Source organism: Diachasma alloeum, unplaced genomic scaffold, assembly GCF_001412515.2.
Source record: "Diachasma alloeum isolate Michigan unplaced genomic scaffold, Dall2.0 Dall_scaffold_00183, whole genome shotgun sequence".
NCBI classification, from domain to species: Eukaryota; Metazoa; Arthropoda; class Insecta; order Hymenoptera; family Braconidae; genus Diachasma; species Diachasma alloeum.
Window position 1 is genome coordinate 107,436 of NW_021680349.1, and position 22,768 is coordinate 130,203.

Sequence of the window (22,768 nt, forward strand, 5' to 3'; positions counted from 1 at the left end):
ACAATACGTGCCGCCATTATCTCTCGCTTCTATCTCCGAAACCGATATCGATAGGCTACAAAGAGAGTAGAAATGGAGGAAATGAAGAGGAGGAATTTATCACATTATTCACAGTCTCTATTCTCTTTTTATTATCCTTACGGCATTCCCCACATTGGTGGTAGAGTGGGCCACTTCTATCCCATTCCCGACCTCATTTTCCTAAATCGCTCATTTTTATCCCTCCAACGTTTACCTTCCACTCACCAAGAGGCTCTCCCTCTTCAACGTGCAAGACATCAACCCGCCGACCACTCGTGAAAATAATTTTCCACTACGTTTCCTTGCGTTAGGTGACAAAGAGCCATTGTTGTCGAATAAAAATAAAAAATGGGACGTTGGAGATTCAACGGCAGAATATTTTTTTATACTGGAGAGTCTCAGTCCATTAAGGGAAGGCTGACTTTTTAGAGAAAAGTTCTACTTCTATCTAAGTGAGTTTTCATATTTTCCCTCGTGGATTCTTACCTGGAGTTAACCATGTAATCCCCAGTATAAACATTAGTACAAAGGAAATTCGTTGAATAAAAACGTCAAAAATTGGCTTTAGTCGTCGTCAGCAATTTTAAGCATTAATAGTATTCTCAATTTATGATTTCTCTTAAACCCCATATGAGAATGAAATTTTGGTTTCATTCACAAGAGAGTGGAGCTTCCATTAAAACACACCCGGGAGCACCCTTTGATGCGCCACAAACGTGAATTATTCCCTTTACACTCTCGTGCCCCCGAGAATTATCTCCGCCTGCGTAAAATGAAAATCGCCGGAATTTTCATTTGAAACAGTTGAAGAGTAGAGTTCAAATCACCGGTGGATTGGATCGCATTGAAATCAGTCCCAGTGAAATGCCCCGTGTCACTACCAGAGTGTGCCAGAAAAATGAGATAAAAAAGAGTAATGAGAAAAAAAAACTCGGAGCGTTCCAGAAGTCACATGAATTATGATCTTAGATTTCGAGGAATACTCCAAGTTGAAAAATCGAGAAAACCCGTGGGGAGATACCCAGTTATATCTTTATCAAAAACCACTGTCAGGTCTGAAAAGGAGCGCATGAGCAGAGCACTATGGAATCGATATTATCCAAAATTTTGCAACAAGATACTTCTTTTGCATTTTCATGCCCCATCTGGGATGGAGAGTCAAAAATTTCACATTTGATGATGAAAAACTGATGAATTCTCCCTCAAAACTACGGTCGCTATTATTCACCGTCACGATGAATGAGAATAAATGACGCATGGGATTTTGAATAATTACCTTTACTATTTCATTATTTCCTCTTTTATTCTCTTCATTATCGCATTTTTCTCATGACCCGGTCGGAAATGAGTAATATCAATGGATTGCTGATAAAATGAATAAATGAAATAGCAAATCAATCAATCTATATTAAGAATTAGATTTTCTTTTTTTTGGAAATTACGTTATTTAAAATTCAGTGTTACCTTGCGAATAAGGGATTTTGGAGAAAAATATCAAGAGATATTTTTTTATTGGAAATTTTGTTATTCGGTGAATAACGTTTTGTTATTGTCATTGTTAAATTTTGTTATTTACGGTAGGTTCTTCTTGAAATCATTCATTATGAATTAAAAAAGTTGCCGAAATCAGATGACATGTTATTGAATTGAGGGGAATCTTTTTCAACATTTGTAGTTACACGTCAGAGCTTCCGTTCATGCCCCAGTGGACCCTAGGAGCATTCATCAATCATTATATTCTTTAGTCTGAAGCGTTAGGAAATGTGTGAAGCGTCTCCGGATAAAGTGAAAGTCTACTTTTTGAGGGAAATTCATAAAATAATTAAAAATTCACATTTTTGATTCTGAAAATGTTTTTTAGATCATACCAAAATTCCCTTTAATCAAGATTTTATCAGCACATAATCGACTCTATGTATTTATGGCACGAAAATATTAACCCCTCAAGGACGAGGCCCTTTGACACTAACAGCGCTGCGCGCTAAATAGCCAAAAATAACGCTAACAGCCAGAATAATTCCAAAATGATGTAAAGTAGGTTTTATCAAAGCCAAGCGATTAGTCTTGACAACAGAGTTTAGAATTTTGTTTAAGGATATCCCAGGATCTTTACAATTTGGTACAAACCACACAAATTTGTCAATAAAATTGCGTGAGAAAAATTCGAATAAAAATCATGAATATTCAGCGTCATTGAAATTACATTTTGCACAGAATTATTATTTTTTCCTTTATTCGTTGTTTATAAATAAATAATTAACATTGTTTAAACTTTCGGAAACCTTATTTTTTAAGGCATGAAATCGATTTTTGGTAAAATTCTGAATATAAATAAATTTATTACGACTCCGAGCAAATGATTTTTATGGTGGAAAATTAATTGTTTATAAATTATTCATAGAAAATACTCGTAGTTTTCAAAAATTGCAATTTTTATTTAAATTGTTTCATCAATCTTTCTCCCGAAAGTAAACTTTCTAATTTTTCTCAGATTTTTAAATTGTCTTTTAACGATTCAATATCTAGGTTTAAATTCAGACCCGCAAAGTTTAAATACTGAAATCATTGTAAAATGTCTGGAAACTTGGGGTCAAATGGGACTCGAATGAAAGCTCTGATGTTTGACTACAAAAACAGAAAATCATTTCACTAGAGAAAAAATACCCAAAGTACTTGAATATTCTTAAATTTCTATATTCTCCGAAATTTTCAACTTTGAAAAACCACATCCGTCCACGTGTACCCCCATATGTGATACGAATTCCGGGCTTGAGAGACAAAAAATTACATCAAAACAACAAATAAAAAAACTGGAAATCTCTAAATCTGTTTTGTAAATGTACGAAAAAATAGCCGAAGGGTAGTGACACGCGACGTGTGTGGGAAAACCACAGAAAGACTGATAATTTTCGGTCATTTTTTCCACCCGCCCTGTTATGTAATTCATTCAAAACTCTAAAATGTACTTCCACAAAACAATACCTCAGCATTAAAAAAATGGACTGTCCCCGAAGAAATAGAACGCCTCCTCGACGCTTAAAAACCAGTACAAACGTACGGATAATGGACATCCAGCCGGAGCCTTTTAGCCCCACCCCACGTTTTACCCTCAAGACAATGAGATCTTGTGCTGGTGGATACCAAAAGGGAAAAGTGGCTTTCACGTACAAATCACCCTGGCAACCCGCAGCCTCATGTGGGCTATCCTCTGCTACACCCTGAGAGCCTGTCGCCAGACACCTCCAAGGGGGTTTTTCCACTGTGGACAGTGGCAAGAGAGGAAGAGGGACATGAAAACGGCTGCAAAACGCACGGCGCTCGACGCCGACGCGCGGTCGGTGCGAGAGGACCCCTAAGAGTCACACAGCATAACGGCACAGCCAGTAGTTTAGTTCGTAGCACCCGGAACACGTCGCACTGAAATAATCCTTGTCCAACCCCGGGTTCTTCGAATCTCTATCTCTATCTCCTTCTTCTTTCTATTTGAGAATAATTAGTACAGTCTAGTTATCTATCACTCCACGATTTTCATACTTCAATTTTTCAATTTTACTCTTCAAGTAGTTTATTGACATCTCAAGTCTCGAGGAGTCAACAGCAAGACGTTACTGCCCATCGTCCAATAATGTTCGAGGATCTCTGTGTTTGATAAATAATAGTAGCAAGTGGAAACTTGTTTTTAAGTAGAATTAAAAAATTCTTTTTATGGTTTTTTCTTTTTGCTTTAGTTAATTCCTTTCATGTTTTAGTCTTTGGTGTAATCATTATCACTTCTTATTTTCATTGTTCAATCCTTTTGTCCTATTCTTCAACTCGTTGACTAATATTCCGAGTTCCAATAGTCGATACCAACACTTCACTTTTCATTTTACAATTATGTGATTTTTGTGTTATTGAATTCTTCAAATTTTTTCACTTTCGTTCGTTAACAGCAAGTAAAAACAAAATTTTTAATGTTTTTTGTTTTCTGTTTTATTCATTTTTTTCACGTTTCATTCTTTGGTGTAATCAACATCACTTCTTATTTTCATTGTTCAATCCTTTTGTCCTATTTTTCAAGTCGCTGACTAATGTTCCGAATTCCAATAGTCGATACCAACACTTCACTTTTCATTTTACAATTATGTTATTTTTGTGTTAATGAATTCTTTAAATTTTTTCACTTTCGTTCGTTAACAGCAAGTAAAAACAAAATTTTTAATGTTTTATGTTTTCTGTTTTATTCATTTTTTTCACGTTTCATTCTTTGGTGTAATCAGCATCACTTCTTATTTTCATTGTTCAATCCTTTTGTCCTATTCTTCAACTCGTTGACTAATATTCCGAGTTCCAATAGTCGATACCAACACTTCACTTTTCATTTTACAATTATGTGATTTTTGTGTTATTGAATTCTTCAAATTTTTTCACTTTCGTTCGTTAACAGCAAGTAAAAACAAAATTTTTAATGTTTTTTGTTTTCTGTTTTATTCATTTTTTTCACGTTTCATTCTTTGGTGTAATCAACATCACTTCTTATTTTCATTGTTCAATCCTTTTGTCCTATTTTTCAAGTCGCTGACTAATGTTCCGAATTCCAATAGTCGATACCAACACTTCACTTTTCATTTTACAATTATGTTATTTTTGTGTTAATGAATTCTTTAAATTTTTTCACTTTCGTTCGTTAACAGCAAGTAAAAACAAAATTTTTAATGTTTTATGTTTTCTGTTTTATTCATTTTTTTCACGTTTCATTCTTTGGTGTAATCAGCATCACTTCTTATTTTCATTGTTCAATCCTTTTGTCCTATTCTTCAACTCGTTGACTAATATTCCGAGTTCCAATAGTCGATACCAACACTTCACTTTTCATTTTACAATTATGTTATTTTTGTGTTATTGAATTATTCAAATTTTTTCACTTTCGTTCGTTAACAGCAAGTAAAAACAAAATTTTTCATATTTTTTGCTTTCTGTTTTATTCAATTTTTTTCATGTTTTACTCTGGTGTAATCATCAGTACTTCTTATCTTCATAGACCAGTCCTTCTGTCTCATTCTTCAAGCAGTTGATATATATTCCAACACTTCCTTTTCCATTTTCCAATAATGTTATTTCTGTGTTATTGAATTCTCCAAATTTTTTTCACTTCCGTTCGTTAGTAGCAAGTGGAAATCTGTTTATAACTACCTTTTCAAAATTTTTAATATTTTACTTTTTTTGTTTAGTTTAATTCCTTTCATGTTTTAGTCTTCGGTGTAATCATCATCACTTCTCATTTTCATAGTTCAGTTCTTCTGTTCTATTTTCAAGTAACTCACTAATGTTTCACTTCCCCATCGTCCAATAATTCCCGTAGATCTGTCTGTTTGATGGATAATAAGAGCGAGTCAAATTGATCTCAATTTTAACAATTAATTTGATATTTATTTTTTTCGTTACACCAAATTCTTTTCATGTACCTCTCTCTGGTGCAATGATTTATCACATCATAATTAACTTTTCAATTTTATTCTTCGAGTTACATCAGATCGTTTGCTTTTCTTCTCTCCTGTTTCGGATCTTCTCTTTCATGTAATCATCCATCACTTGAAAATTTCAAGTAAAAACTTGTTTTTATCTTTTCTTTTTTCAAGTTATGTTGGTCTTTTTTTTGTTATTAGGATTTTTGTGCCACAAAATCATTCGAATTTCTTCCATTCTGTTCATTGTTATCTACTTCTGCTTCACTTCCCTATTCACACGTCACAATTTTCATGCTTTAATGTAGAAATTATATACTGTGAAAGTAATCCATTTACATGGGCAGCAAGAAAACCTTGCACGCAAGTCCTTTCTTGCAATCATTGATCATATTTTTATTATTCATTTCCAACGAAATTCGTTGCAAGTCCATGCGAGAACCCGCAGATGGCCATGGCCCGAGGGCTTTTAGCCAAATCATGATCTTATTTTTGTTATTCAGATTTTCCCTCCGTAAAATCTTTGCATTTCTTATTTCATTTCTCTTTTCGAAGCCTCCAAATTTTCACTTTTTGATTCATCAACTAGTTTATTAATATTTTAGCAAGTGTTAGTCCTTTTTTGAGTTATCCCCATGTTATTTTTATAATCAAGACAAGAAGATTGTTGCTCACCAATTTTCACTTGAATTCTCCAAACCCTTCCCCAGCTTGTTATCCTGTTTTATTTTTATATCACTCCTCCCTGTGATCTACGCCTCAATGCCTCAGTCCATTCATCACCGAAATTAAGTGAGAATTCACTGGAGCCTCCTTTATCCGTTAAATCAGGATTTCCATTCATTCATTTTCTGGCTCTCGAAAGCGCCCAAAAATCCCGGTGTCCTTGCTCGATTTCTGCTATTTGGTTAAACTAAAAGCGAGGATTAATTCCACTCGATAAACGCTCGTATCTGCAGTTGAAAACACGTCACACTCCGTAAACTTTTACCTCCTGATTCATTATAAAATTTATTTATCCACTTTCTCCCTCCGTTATCATAATCATTCCATTATTTTGTTGAAAACAAAGAGGTGGGGAAAACAGATATCACGTTTCAGCAAGTTCGTCCCTATCGTCTCCGTCTCTCTGAAGATTGTAACTACTTAATTGATAATTAAAACGAATCTAAAGTCATTTCCGAGATTGGAGTAAGAAGCTAATTAAATACGAAGAACGGAAAGCAACAACAGCAAGATTGACGCCACCAGAGGTTTGAGTGCTCGTGTTCTGTCTCAATAATCGTGCATAGCCTCTAGGCAGCAAGAGTCAAAATTAAATGTTGATAATAATAACATTGACTACGATTTAACAGACTGAATAACGTAAAAAGACGATTAAATCCAGGGGAATAGTTACACTTCCAACAAAGTGCGCTTAAACGGCAACTGCAGAGACTGACGTGTTTACCAAGTGAAAATATCGATCAACACGTAGTCACGATCATCAGTCTAGTTTCAAGACAAAGCCCTGCCAATAAGCCTGACTAATGCACCATTAACAAGGCGATAAAACAATTCAGTGAGAAGAATAATAGCCACAATAATTGGTGCGGGTGATAGCAACCAAGAGACTGATATTGAAATCATCTGGACATTATGATGATGCACAATTGACAAACAGGGTCCTAAAAAACCGTAGATTATTCGGCCAATGCAGTTTTTATTTTTCTACTCAGGATCTTTCTTTTGTATCAATTGATAACAGTGAATATAATAGTCACACGTGAACCACAAATGATGATTTATTGCACACGAGTTAGTGAAGGTATCAGACTGAAATGTTAGGGTAGGTATGGCCGAGGTATGGAGTACCAGTGTGTCATTGTCTATACGGTGATATCACCATCGAGCTCAGTTGCACCATCCATTCGTCTTCAAATTGAAAATACTGTCACGAGTCCGGTTCCCACTGGATGCGTTGCGTGGATCAAGTCTTGGATCAAAAGGTGTTTGTCTTTTCCCCATAGAAAAAAAGATGAGTCCTCGTCGTAGAGAGCAGAACTGCTTTGAACAGAGAATATTTCTCATGATTGAGAACAAAAAAATTTTCCTAGTTGAGAAAATGTAGTGGAGTTAGCAGTTAATGCCAATGACAAGTTTTTTAATTTGTTGCTAGGGAATTGGTGGGGCGAAAACGGCTTTGTTTTTTTAATTTAAACGGCAGTTTATTATATTTCGGAACATTTCGGAAATTTGTAAATAACATGAAACGTATACTTGGGGAAAATTAATAAAATAGTAGCAAATTTTAAATATTTGTACATTACCATTTTTTCCATGAATCATTCGTGGAGAATTAACTTTTACTGTACTCAAAATTTTACTAGAGAATGATTTAAGGATATTTAAGCACTTTAGGTATTTTTTTTCTAGTAAAATGCTTTCATTTGAGCCTTATTTGACCCTCAGTTTCCGATCATTTTATAATGATTTTATTATTTAAACTTTGAAGGTCTGAATTTGAATCTCGATATTGAACCGTTAGAAAACATTTTCCAAATCTGAAAAAAATTGAAAAGTTTACTTTTGGAGAAAGATTGATAAAATTATTTAAAAATTGCAATTTTTTAAAATTACGAGCATTTTCAGCATAAAAATCATTCGTTCGGAATGGTAACAAATTTATTCATATTCAGAATTTTACTAGAAATCGATTTCACGCCTAAGAAATCTAGGTTTCCGGAAGTTTAACAACAATTAACAATTTCAATTATTTACTTACAAATAACGAATGTTTAAAAAATAATAATTCAGTGGAAAATGTAATTTGATTGACGCTGAATATTTATGATTTTTTTCAAATTTTTCTCACGCATTGAATATCCTTAACGCAAAAAAATACAAAAAATTTGATAAATATCAATTCGATAGACAAATTTTACCATTGAAATTTTCCAAACGAACCTGCAAAAGGTGCTTGGATATCCTTAATAAAAAAGCTTCTCAGTTCCCTAGTTTGAACCTAGACTTTCAGCATTCGCCCTTGAAACACTGTAGCCTATTAAATAAAAATAGATGCTTGATGAAAGGGCAAACAGCATTGACGCTCTGCCGATAGATTAAAAAAATTAAAAAAGTCGTTGAAGTTTATTTTAAACGCAGTGAGGATGTGCCGATGGAAGTTTTGAGCTTGGTGAATTGAGCGTTTTCATCGGTTATCGAACAACGCACTTGATGGGTTTTAATAAATAATGGGTTCACCTGGCGTGCTGGCCTTTCTCAGTGCTGATAAGGCTGATCAATGGGTCGTGCTCGCGGCACGCAAGTCTAATTGCCCCTTTTCCATTATTTGCTCGTGGAACCTCTACCCTTGATGAGGAAATTAATCCACCGCTGATTCTCTAATTGAACGTTATTTATGAACTTTCGTTTACTCCTTTTTTCCCCAGAGCGGTCGCTGCATATTTGAGAGCCTTGAACTTGAGCCCCAACAATGCTGTCGTCCACGGGAATCTGGCGTGTGTTTACTATGAACAGGGACTCATTGATTTGGCCATTGATACCTACAGACGAGCCATCGAGCTCCAGCCCAATTTTCCAGATGCTTACTGCAATCTGGCCAATGCACTCAAGGAGAAGGGACAAGTGGTCGAGGCGGAGGAGTGCTACAATACTGCTCTACGACTATGCCCCACTCACGCTGACTCTCTCAATAATTTGGTAATTATAGTTGTGCTAATTAAACTTTCGCAGGGGTAAATAATGGGGGAGGGGTGGGGCTTTTCAGCAATTTCAGTAATTAGCCTGGACGATGGATAGACAGGCGACAGGGCATAATGAAAAAAATATCGATGGAGTTTATTTAATTGATGAAAAACCCCCATCATTGAAACTAAAACTCATGGAAATATTTAAATTACGCTGAGAGTTTTTTTGGGAGAATAAAATCGAAATATTTTCGTAATTCTATTGAAGTTTAATCTGGGATGGGAATGTTTCAATCAAAATGACTTTTTTTTGCATGAAAAAATTCGTAAATATTTGTTTACTGAATCTCTATTATTTGTGAACTATAGTTGTGATAATTAAACGTTCGCAGAGGTAAATAACGGGGGAAGGGTGGGGCTTTTCAACAATTTCAGTAATTAGCCTGGACGATGGATAGACAGGCGACAGGGAATGATGAAAAAAATATTGATGGAGTTTATTTAATTAACGAAAAACCTCCATGATTAAAATTAAAACTGATGGAAATATTCAAATTAAACTGAAAGTTTTTTTGGGAAAATAAAATCGAAATGTTTCCGTAATTCAACTGAATTTGAATTGATAATAACACCTTCATTGGAAAATTTTAAATTTTTGAGTAGTAAATTCTCATATATTCACGCGAGTCTTTTTTACGCAGAAGAATAATATCAGAAAATTGATTGAAAACAGCATAAAAAGCGAATAAGCATATATTGAATTAATAAAGTTGATAAGAATATTTCAATCTAAATAACGTTTTTTTTTCTGATGAAAACATTCGCAAATATTTGTTCACTGAATTTCCATCAATTGTTAACCACAGTTGCGCTAATTAAATTCTCGCCGCGGTAAATAATGAGTGAGGGCTGGAGTTTTTCAGTAATTAGCTTGGACGTTGGATAGACAAGCGACAGGTGATGAAAAAATATCCATGCAATTATTTTAATTAACGAAAAGCCGCCATGATTGAAATTAAAACTCATGGAAATATTTCAATTAAACTGAAGTTTTGTTGAGGACAATAAAATCTGGCGATATTTTTTTAATTTAGCTCAATTTGAATTGCTAATGAGGTCTCCACCCTTTAAAGTCTAGGGGATTGGATTGATTCTGGTGTAAGAATACAGTATTTTTGTGTGAATTTTATTGAGGTATATTGGAAAAGAGAATCTTTAAAATATTTCAATCGAAATAAACTTCCCTTAATAATTGAAAAATTCACATATATTTGTTTACTGACTTCCAATAATTGGAGAGGACTGGGGGTTATCAACAATTTCAGCAATTAGTTTGGACGTTGAGTAGAGAGGGCACAGGCGATCGTAAAAAAATATTCATGGAGTTATTGTAATTAATTAACGAAAATCCTTCATGTTGGAAATTAAAACTCATGGAAACATTCTCACCGAACTAAAGTTTTGTTAGAGAATAAAATCTGGTACATATTTTCTTAATTCAACTGAATTTGAATTGCTAATGAGACCTCCCTCCTGGAATATCTAGGGGACTGGGATTTATTCCTGTGTGAGAGTACAGTATTTTAATGGAAGGTTTCTTGAGGGAAAGTGAAGAGTGGATCTTGAGAATATTCAATCGAATTCTTATGAATTACTAGTCTTCTTTAGAGCAGAAGAATGATATCAGAAAAGAGATTGAATTCGATTAAATCTGTTTGAGAGCCAGCACAAAGAGGGAACAAGCATACAATGAATTAATAAAATTAATGGGAATATTTCAATCGAAATGAAGTTTTTTTAGTGATGAAAAAGTCCGCAAATATTTGTTCACTTCGACTGAATTTGAATTGCTGATAAGAAATCCCCCCTGAAGAGTCTGATGGTTGAAAAATTTTCTTCTAAAGAACAAATACAGTATTTTAATGGAAGTTTTCTTAAGGAAGAATGGTTTTTTTCAACTATTAAAAGTATTAAACTATTAAATTAAATTCTGCTGAAACCACTTCAGTCTCTTTTACATAGGAGAAGCAGGAGAACTAAATAAAAAACTTATTAAATTTGATTAAATCGGCCGCGCGTGCTGCGCACGCGCCTTCTCATCTCCTCACGTAGTGGCGCTTCGGTTTCAGTGTTACACTTACGCTTACTCGAGATTTTCGAGATATTTCGGAATCTATTTCTTTTCTCCTTTTTACGATAGGATACTTTTGAGAGTTCTGAATAGCCCGTCGCTTAAATAGTTGGAATCAACGTTCATCCGGCTAAAAAAATCGATTTTGGCGAAAGTCGACTTTCCCCCTGGAAAAACGGAAAATCTGACCCTTTGAAAATCTGAAAACAAAACTTTTCCAGTTTTCACTTTTTCCACATACTTTTGAGGGTTCTGAATAGCCCGTCGCTCAAATAGTTGGAATCAACGTTCACCCGGCTAAAAAATTCGATTTTGGCAAAAATCGACTTTCCACCTGGAAAAATCCAAGATCTGACACTTTGGCCCCCGGTGAAAAATTTTTTTTTTCAGTTTTCACTTTTTCCACATACTTTTGAGAGTTCTGAATAGCTCGTTGCTTAAATAGTTGGAATCAACATTCATCCGGCTAAAAAATTCGATTTTGGCGAAAGTCGACTTTCCCCTGAAAAAACGGAAAATCTGACCCTTTGAAAATCTGAAAAAAAAAACTTTTTCAGTTTTCACTTTTTCCACATACTTTTGAGAGTTCTGAATAGCCCATCGCTTAAATAGTTGGAATCAACGTTCACCCGGCTAAAAAATTCGCTTTTGGCAAAAGTCGACTTTCCATCTGGAAAAATACAAGATCTGACACTTTGACCCTCGTGACCATCAGTCGAAAAATTTTGCTAATAAATTCTATAATATTTTAAATTTGTTAAATATACTTAAACTTTGAACAACATAAGGATCCTTTTTAATAGTGTCAAAATCTAATATTATTGCCTATCCCTGGTGGAGAAATAAACGTCCAGAATATTCTATGAAATTCTTTTGGAATCACTCCAGGCTTGTTTACGTCTAGAACGAAGAAATATATAATATATATGTATAATTCTAGGATATATCCTTGAAGGCCAACATGACGAGGAAAAGACACTATTGAATCAATAAAATTCAATCAAATTAAAATTTTCTTAATAGCAAAAAAGTCCAAAAATATTTTTTTACTTCCACTGAATTAGCATTGCTAATGAGGGCGCCACCTTTGAGAATCTGATGGCTGGAAATTTGCCTCTAATGTTAGAGTACAGTATTTTAATGGAAGTTTTCTCAAGGAAGCAGGGAAGAATGGGTTTTCAAATATTAAATTAGATTCTGATGAAACCACTCGAGTCTCTTTTACGTAGAAAAAAGAATACTAAAAAATATATTAAATTTGATTAAATCTCTTTGAAAGTCAGTATAAAGAGGGGAATTAATTCAATGTATGCCAGACATTGAATTAATAAAATTGATGCAAATATTCTATCAATAAAAGAAGATTTTCTTTAATGACACGAAGTTGAGACTTCTTCAGAAAATAGTGGAGAAATAAAACTTTAGAACATGCTATTAAATTCCATTGCAATCACATCAGTATTTTCTACCCCGAGAAAGAAAGCGTATAAAGAAGAATATGGAGAGGTACAAATTCATACATTGGATCAATAAATTTAATGCGAATGTTTATTCGAACCAAATGAAAGTTTTCTTAATGACAAAAACGACTAAATATCTTTTGACTTCAACTGAATTACAATTGCCAATGAGGACTCGACTCAGAAGAATCTGATGATTAAAAATTTCTTCTCTGATGTGAGAATACAGTATTTTAATTAAGACTTCTTCAAACAATAGTTCAGAAATAAACCTTTAGAAAATTCTATTAAATTCTATTGAATCACTCCAGTATTTTCTACCTCCCGAAAGAAAGAATGTAAAAAAGAATATCCCTAATGAATCTAGACGTTGAAAAATTTCACTCTAATAGAGGTTTTCTTACGGAAGAATACAGGAACGAATCTTTAGAATATTCAATTAAACTTCGTTGGAATCCGTGTTATTTTTTTTACCCCGAAGAAGAAAGAAAATTATAAAATATATTAAATTTGTAAGCAAGCATACATCGAGTTGATAAAATCGATAGAAGTATTTCATCACTGAAAATATAGGTTTTTTGACACGAAATTAATTACCAATCAGGACTCTCCCCCGAAGAATCTGTTGATTGAAAATTTCTTCTCTGATGGAAGAATACAGTATTTTAATTAAGACTTCTTCAAACAATAGTGAAGACTAAACCTTTAGAAAATTCTATTAAATTCTATTGGAATCACTCCAGTATTTTTTACACCGAGATCGAAAGAATTCAAAAAAGAATATCCCTGAAGGTTGAAAAATGGCCTTCTAATGGAGGTTTTCCCAAGAAAGAATGCAGGAACGAATCTTTAGAATATTCAATCAAACTTTGTTGGAATCCCAGGTTTTTTTTAACCCGGACAAGAAATAAAATTATAAAATATATTAAATTTCCAAGCCAGCATATAGTATTTTAGTTGAGACTTAAAACAATGGTGAATCACTCCAGTATTTTCTACACCGAGATAGAAAGAATCCGAAGAAGAATATCCCTGAAGAATCTACTGTTTGAAAAATTGCCTTCTAATGGATCTTTGCCCAAGAAAGAATACAGGAACGAATCTTTAGAATATTCAATCAAACTTTGTCGGAATAACTGTAGTTTTTCTTACCCCAAAGAATTATAAATATATTAAATTTAAATATATTAAATTCGATGAAATCTTTTTGCAGGCCAACATAAAGAGAGAGCAAGGATACATTGAAGAAGCAACTCGTCTTTATCTGAAAGCCCTCGAAGTATTTCCCGAGTTTGCCGCAGCCCACAGCAATCTAGCTTCTGTATTACAACAGCAGGGAAAATTGAATGAAGCACTAATGCATTACAAAGAGGCAATACGTATACAACCAACTTTTGCTGATGCCTATTCAAACATGGGGAATACGCTCAAGGAGATGCAGGATATTCAGGGTGCTCTCCAGTGTTACACAAGAGCTATTCAGATTAATCCAGCCTTTGCTGATGCACACTCGAATCTTGCGTCAATTCACAAAGACTCGGGAAACATTCCTGAAGCCATTCAGTCTTACAGAACAGCATTGAAACTCAAGCCAGATTTTCCAGATGCCTACTGCAATCTTGCACACTGCCTGCAAATTGCTTGTGACTGGACTGATTACGAAGCTAGAATGAAGAAACTTGTGTCAATCGTTGCTGAACAGTTGGATAAGAATCGTTTGCCAAGTGTTCATCCACATCATTCCATGCTTTATCCACTTTCACATGACTTTAGAAAGGCCATTGCTGCGAGACATGCTAATTTATGCATTGAGAAGGTGAGATGTGAATAAATTACATTTTGCGAGAGATTAATTCAGTATTGAAGTGATGAAACTTAATGAGTCAACAAACACGTTCATAAATATTAAATTAGGGAGTAATGAGCCCTCTGGAGGCAAAATGTCGAGGCAATGTTTGTGTAGGTGATTGGATTTTCTGTGAAGATGTCTCGGGACATCTTCTAAATCTACTCGATATTAAAAAGTTTCTTGTAAAAATTCGGTCATCTCAGATTCCGAGATTCTTTAAATTGAAAACTCCGACTGACGTGAACTTATTTTATTCTACCACTTGATTAGTAAATGGATTAGATGTAGGGGATGAAGCTAAAAAGACGACAGTTTTGTTACAGAAATGAAATTATGTTAAATTGATAACGAAGAGGTGAACTTGATGAGAATTTCGATGAAATGGTAACAATTTCATTGACGAAATCAACTCAATAAGAATTCCGTACTTTTTAATCTTCTATTTTCGATTTTAATCTCTTCAATAAAATTCACTCTTCTTCGTAGAAATTTTTATAATCTTGATAAAACTTCTTATGAAGTTGATTTTTTGTCTTCCATTTGATGAACTCGTTATCTTTTTTTAGGATTCTTATCAAACTCTGTTTTTTTAAATTATCAATTTAGTATAATCTCATTTCTGTACCGGAATTTTCTTGTGTTCTTGACCTGTAGTCGAGTGGTTCAACGTAATAAGTTCATCCCTAATCTAATCTATTTAATAGTGGATTGGAACTTCATGACTACCAAACGGGTTAGACGTGGGAAATGAAATTGTTACGTTTAAAATATGGGAAAGTTTCGTTACAGAGATGAAATCTGGAAACTGAACCCAATGAGAATTCTGGTAAAAAGTTAGCAATTTCATTAAGGAAATCAATTCAATACGAGGTTTATCGAGGGTGTAGAAAAGTTCTGCGAGAAATATCCGATTTTACCGAAGGAATTGAAACAGGAAATGGAAGGTTGAGAAGTAACGAATACCCTGAAGAATTAATAAATTTGATTTTAAGAGATACTCAGACAAATATCGAGTCATTCCGTTGAATTCCACTGGATTATGAAGTGGATTAGACGTGGGGGATGAACTTGTTACGTATAACCACCTGAGTACTAGTTGAGAGAACTAGAAAGTTCTAGTACGGAAATGAGATTATATTAAATTAATAATGCAGAACCTAAACTTGATGAGAATTCCGAACAGTTGAGGATTTTCTTGAACGAAAGATGAAAAATTAATTCATTAAGGAGTTTTATCAAGAGCATCAAAGGAAAAAAACGAAAATCGCGAGTAAAAGGTTAAAGTAGAACGACTTTCCTGAAAAATTATCTCTTGCTATCTACGAAAATGAAAAAAAAAACACTAATGTTATATAGTTGCAATCTACTACTAAATAGATTAGATCTGGGAAATGAACTTATTACGTTGGACCACTCGACTACTGGTCAGGAACACAAGAAAATTCCGGTATAGAAATGAGATTATACTAAATTGATAATAAAGAAAACTGCGCTTGATGAAAATACTCATAAAAAGTTAACGAGTTCCTTGAACGGAGGATAAAAAATTAACTCTATAAGAAGTTTCATCAAGAGTATAAAAATTTCTACGAGGATAAACCGATTTTACTGGAGAAATTAAAATAGAAAATAGAAAAAACAAATCTCTTGGCATTTCTAAATGCACCCTCTGCAAAAAACTCACTGGTATTTTATTCCATTTCACTATTATAAACAGATTAGGTATGAGAAATGTTGCATTCAACCACTTGACTGTTACTTAAAAACACGAAAAAGTTTCGGTATAAAAACGACATTATACGAAATTAATAATAAAAGCAACTGAGTTTGATGAGAAATCTAATAAAAAGTTAACGATTTCAGTAAACTGACGATAAAAATTGAACTCAATGAGAAATTTTATCAAGAGTATAAAAATTTCGACGAGGTTGAGTTGATTTTACTACAGAAAATAGAAGATGAAAATCAATTACGGGATTTTCTTCTAATTAATTCAATTTTCTAAAAAAATATCTTTCAACATTTCTAAATCCACACATTGCAAAAAAAAACGCAAATGTTAACTTATTCTACTTCACTATTATAAATAGATTAGGCATGGAAAACTTGCTATGTTCAGCCAACCTCGACAATCACCCAAGAACACGAGAAGGTTTCATTAAGTTGATAATAAAAACACCTGAACTTAATGACGATTTCAATAAAAAAGTTAACGATTTCATCAGATAAAGGATAAAAAACTTGACTCAACAAAAAGTTTCATCAAGAGTATAAAAAAGTTCAATGAGGGGGAGTCAATTTAACCGAAGAAATAAAAATATAAAATACACTAAGAAAAAAATATCGATTTTGTCTAAAACACATTTGATTGGCCGAATTATATTATATTTTTTCTCACTGTAAAAACTAAAAATTTAGGAAGTAAAAAATTCACTAAAAAATTGTAAAATGAAATTTTCAGATTCACGTACTACACAAGCAGCCCTTCAAGTACCCACGTGAGGCTGGTCAACGTCTGAAAATTGGTTACGTCTCCTCGGACTTCGGTAATCACCCAACGAGTCACTTGATGCAATCAATTCCCGGTCTCCATGACAAAAACAACGTCGAAATATTCTGCTACGCATTGAGCACCGACGATGGCACTAATTTCCGCTCTAAAATAGCCCGTGAATCCGAGCATTTCATCGATCTCTCTCAAACCCCATGCAATGGAAAAGCAGCAGATCGTATTAATAACGATGGAATACATATTCTGGTTAATATGAATGGTTACACCAAGGGTGCGAGGAACGAGATATTTGCATTACGACCAGCGCCCATTCAAGTTATGTGGCTCGGCTATCCAGGCACATCTGGTGCAAGTTTCATGGATTATTTGATTACTGACGAAGTAACATCACCTCTGGAATTGGCTAGTCAATACAGCGAGAAATTGGCATATATGCCACACACGTATTTCATTGGAGATCATAAGTAAGTTTATTACTTGCATAATTCAGCAATTGACATTGATTGCAGGAGAAAATTAACCAGAGCTTCAATTTTCCACTTTTCCCCAGAGAATGATTGCTTATTCGATGGAATAGATTTCATCTCTACTTATCGTACAATTCATCATTCTAATTATTTACGGAACAATTCACAAATTATTTCATTACATTACTTCTACATCGTCCCTTATTAGCACAAAAATTTAATGAGCAATTTGGTGACAAAGGAAGATATAAACATCTTCTGATCAGTGATAATCGTCACAAAAATAAAAAATTCATTACCTAATCAGATTGATCAAAAGTGAATATAAAAACATTCCAGTAAATAGTAATCTCTGCAAAATTTGAATAAGTACAAACGCGAATTTGAATCAAGAAAATATCAATATATTGATAGCTATTGCGGGGAAACATGAAACGACAACAAGTAATGCTATGGTAAATTGTCCATATGCTTTTGTGATAAAATGGCTGTAACATTCCAAAGTTATGATAAATAGAAGTAATACCGAAGGAATTATTTTCAAATCAAAACCACTTGAGCAGAGATGTCTTAAAATGATAAATTTTCCCTTGAAATCACTAGTTTCCAAGACAAATGCAACTAATTTAAAAAGAAAACTTTGCCTCTAAGGTTTTATCTTCAATAAAAGATGGTCCAGCACTTTAACCGACTCGTTCTTTCCAGACAAATGTTCCCCCACCTGAAGGAGCGTCTGATTCTGGCAGATAAGCTGGGACTCAAGGGAAAAGTTGCCGACAATGTAGCAGTGATAAATGCCACCGATCTGTCTCCAATGATTGAAAACACAATGGTAAAGGAGATACGTGAGATTATCGTTGCAGATTCGAAGAACAAACCGGTTGAAATATCCCTCAAGGTCGCTGAATTACCAACAACAACTCCAATTGAAACAATGATTGCTTCTGGTCAATGTCAAATGTCCGTTAATGGTGTGGTAGTTCAGAATGGTATGGCCCCAACTCCTGTCAACACTAAAACAGCAACTGGTGAGGAAGTGCCTCAGAACATAGTTATTACCACAAGGCAACAGTATGGACTGCCCGAGGATGCCGTTGTCTACTGCAATTTCAATCAGCTGTACAAAATTGACCCATTGACCCTTCACATGTGGGCGTATATTCTCAAGCACGTGCCAAACTCAGTTCTCTGGCTTTTGAGATTTCCAGCAGTGGGTGAGCCAAATTTACAGGCCACTGCACAGCAACTTGGTCTTGCACCTGGGAGAATTTTATTCAGCAATGTTGCTGCTAAAGAGGAGCACGTTAGGAGGGGACAGTTGGCTGATGTTTGCCTTGATACACCACTTTGCAATGGCCACACCACCAGCATGGATGTTCTCTGGACTGGAACGCCTGTGGTTACACTACCTGGTGAAACTTTGGCATCGAGGGTCGCTGCCAGTCAGCTCAATACCCTGGGGTGCCCTGAATTGGTAGCCAGGACACGACATGAGTATCAGGAGATTGCTGTTAGATTGGGAACTGATCGAGAGTAGTAAGTTATTTTTTATTTTAATGAATTGTTCTTTTTCATTGCTGTGAATTTGTCAATCTTGAAAAATTGAGTTTCAACCTAACTGAGTATTTTATAAAAAGAAAACGAAGATTTGGAAAAATTTAAGTTGTGGACAGAAATTGATATCTCTTCTTTCTCGTTCAACGTAAAAATCCAAAAATTGTTTGACTCTTAATGGAAAATCATGGATGGTTTTCAAAGTAAATTAAATTATTTATCTATGAGAAGAGAAAGTTCAGAGAAACATTAATTTTTTTCAAATTTTTCTCAGACAATTAAGTTGGAAAATATGAGAATTGAAAATATCTAAAGCTTTAAATCATTAAGGTATATCCCAAGACAATGCCATCCAAAAGTTATTCCCTATGGATTTTTAGAAAAAAATCTGAATGACTTAATTTATTGCATTCTCATAAGTTACTGAGTGTTTCTATCCTCATGTTGTTGATGAAGACATGGCTATTTAAATTAAATAAGAAATGATTTCACGAAATTTCCATTTTTTAGAGTTGAATAAACTATGTAGTACAGCTAGTCGGAATTTTTTTCAATAGCTCGGGAATATTGAAAACATTATCTGTCAAAAACATGGGGACAATCATAAGAAAAACCTGTTTTCGAGGGAAATACCTTAAATTTTAAATATATTGCATTGACTTGAACTCGATGAATCCCAGTAAATAGAGCCCAAAGATTCTGTTCCACTTGCACATCCCCACCTGACCAATTGAATTTTAACCAATTTTGTTCTTATTCTTTCAGCTTAAAAGCCATCCGTGCTAAAGTGTGGAAGGCACGTTCAGAGAGTCCACTGTTCGACTGCAAGATGTACGCAATGGGAATGGAAATGCTGTATAAGAGAATGTGGGAGCGTTTTGCACGTGGTGAAAAGCCAGATCACATTGCAGCGATTGATAAGAGCGAGAACCAGCAGAATCAAAAAGTCACGACAGCATCATAAATACGTTACCTCTTCTCTCCTTCTCCAAGATCTCATTAACATTTTTGTTCATTCACGTACTGAGAGAATATATTTTCGTTCATTTATTTCTTACTGTGAGGGGGAATTCTGGCCAAGAGAGATGATTTAGGGACTGCATTTACGAGTCACGAGGCCTTGGAATATATTTTTTCTCCATCAATTCTAGAGAAATGCCAGTGCCAGGGAGGGCGATACGCTGGAAACATCGGGGGATATCTTCTTTTTGTATAATAGATTGACGAGACTAGGGTAGACATTAGAATTAATTTACAATACGTGATAATGAGAGGTAAATAAGTGATGGATGGATTTGAAGGGTTGACCACAGAATATGACAGGTTTGAGGTAATTCATGGAGATACGACAATTGTTGGGTACACGATTTAAATTTAATTTATTGAATACTGGAATATCCACATTTTCACTCGTGTCAAAGTGTCGTTTGTCTTTCACTATTCGATGAGAGACCCTAATTTGCTCACTCAATCTTTCAATTTTCGATTAATCTGTTATTTTGGGAATTTCGAGAGAAATTTGTATAAACGTAACGAGCATAAAACTGTTAATGGGATAAAGATTTAAAATTAAAAATTGAGTATTGTAAATAAGTAAAACATTAGCTCTACTTATGTTCATTGAATCTTTTTGATGACAACTTTCGATTTTAGAGTAGATAGTGGGCCATCCTTTGAGAACATGTGAAATAAAAATTTAACCGAGCGTCTGAGAGGTGAGACAAAATGATTATACTATGTGTAGACAACCCGGCATAGCTATGTAAATCCAGATAATAAATATAGCATCTTAATTACGTGATGAAGATTCGTTTCTTTTTATTTAATATGTCCGCTGTTTCCTGAATAAACTTTATTAGAAGGTAATGGTCATTACGCGGAAGATATTTTTAGCTCAAGAACATGAAATTGTTAGAAAAAAAGGGTATGGAAAATTTCTGCTCGACCTACAATAGAATAGTCGGCGTCCAGATGTCTCTAGAAGCGATGATACACCCAGAAACTCACCGGATTACGAAACATCTTATCTATTCAGGAAAAAAGAATCGTTAAATCTGAGGGATATCCACTAATCAATATCTCGAGCGAACTCAACTTGTGATCAACCTAAATAACGTCAGAAATAGTACGAGACAGCATTGAATTTTATTAGACGACATTTGACCCGGATGACAAACCACATTTTCTATTCAACGAATGAAATTTCCATTTCGTTCTCACCTTTTTTGGTAAACTAATGACATTTTCAAGTGAGGTTTATGGTCAATAGGTTTTCATTTTGGTTTGCTGAAGACATGAATGAATAATTGGGGAAGCGATTGGAATAGTTCGTTTGCAATTTGCTGAGAATTCGTGGAAAATTTTCTTATCCCAATTTTAGAAATTTATCAGCAGATGTGTTCGAGTCATTTTTAATCCCTCCCTCTTCCCCTTGTGGCTAGTCTTGTTGCATCACACAATCTAGCGAGCCTCGGTTGCTATTCAACGAACGAAATTTCCGCTTTCTTTTCACTTTTTTAGTATACTAATGGAATTTTCACGTGAAATTGGTCATTAGTTTTGTATTTTGGTTCGCTAGATAAAGTTATCAATGATTATGGAATTGGTTGAGATAATTCATTTGAAATTTCCGGAAAATTTGTGGAAAATTGTCTGTCTTAAACTAAATAAATCAAATGAGAAAGAAGATAAAAAAGTGGAATTTTATCAATTTATCAACAAACGTGTTGGAGTAATTTTTAATTCCTTCCATGGACGTATCACACGTTTCACGTCTCGATGCTTCACATCAACCTAGCGAGCGTCGATTTATATTCAACGAACGAAATTCCCATTTTATTTTCACTTTTTTGCTAAACCAATGACGTTTTCAAGTGAAATTTATGGCCAATAGTTTTGTATATTCGTTTATTAAGTAAATTTACCAATGCTTTTGTATTATAATGAATTTATCAATAATCGTTTGAAATAATTCGTTTGAACTTTCAGGAAAATCCGTGGAAAATTGTCTCCCCCGAGCTAAATAAATCAAATGAGAAAGAAGACAGGAAAAACTGGAATTTCATCAATTTATCAACAGTTTTACAGAACAAAATTACAGAACAGATGTGTTCGAGTAATTTTTAATTCCCCCCATGGCTACTCTCGTTGCATCACATCAATGTAGCGAGCCTTATTTTCCATTCAACGAGAAAATTCCCAATTTCTTTTCACTTTTTTACTAAACTAGTTACATTTTCAAGTGAAATTTATGGTCAATAGTTTTGTATATTCGCTTATCAAGTAAATTTACCAATGATTTTGTGTTATCATGAATTTTTTAATGATCATTTTAAATAATTCGTTTGAAATTGCCGGAAAATTCGTGGAAAATTATCTCCCCCGAACTAAATAAATCAAATGGGAAAGAAGACAGAAAAAACTGGAATGTCATCAATTTATCAACAGATGTGTTCGAGTAATTTTTAATTCCCCCCATGGCTAGTCTCATTGCATCACATCAATCTAGCGAGCCTTATTTTCCATTCAACGAGAAAATTCCCAATTTCTTTTCACTTTTTTACTAAACTAGTTACATTTTCAAGTGAAATTTATGGTCAATAGTTTTGTATATTCGCTTATCAAGTAAATTTACCAATGAT

The 22,768-nt window shown here is 34.1% G+C and overlaps 1 protein-coding gene across 4 annotated transcripts in view; it reads left to right on the top strand.

The window, feature by feature from the left end:
* The window catches only part of LOC107047598 (UDP-N-acetylglucosamine--peptide N-acetylglucosaminyltransferase 110 kDa subunit), a 41,371-nt gene extending 20,437 nt beyond the window's left edge, over positions 1-20,934 (top strand). For all 4 annotated transcript variants that reach the window (XM_015270390.2, XM_015270392.2, XM_015270385.2 and 1 more), the window contains 5 exons: positions 8,897-9,167; positions 13,959-14,561; positions 17,056-17,570; positions 18,279-19,109; positions 19,893-20,934. In XM_015270390.2, coding sequence (XP_015125876.1) covers positions 8,897-9,167; positions 13,959-14,561; positions 17,056-17,570; positions 18,279-19,109; positions 19,893-20,091 — 2,419 coding nt within the window. In that variant the 3' untranslated portion in view covers positions 20,092-20,934. The remainder of the gene's footprint in view (positions 1-8,896; positions 9,168-13,958; positions 14,562-17,055; positions 17,571-18,278; positions 19,110-19,892) is intronic.
* Positions 20,935-22,768: the final 1,834 nt, after the last annotated feature.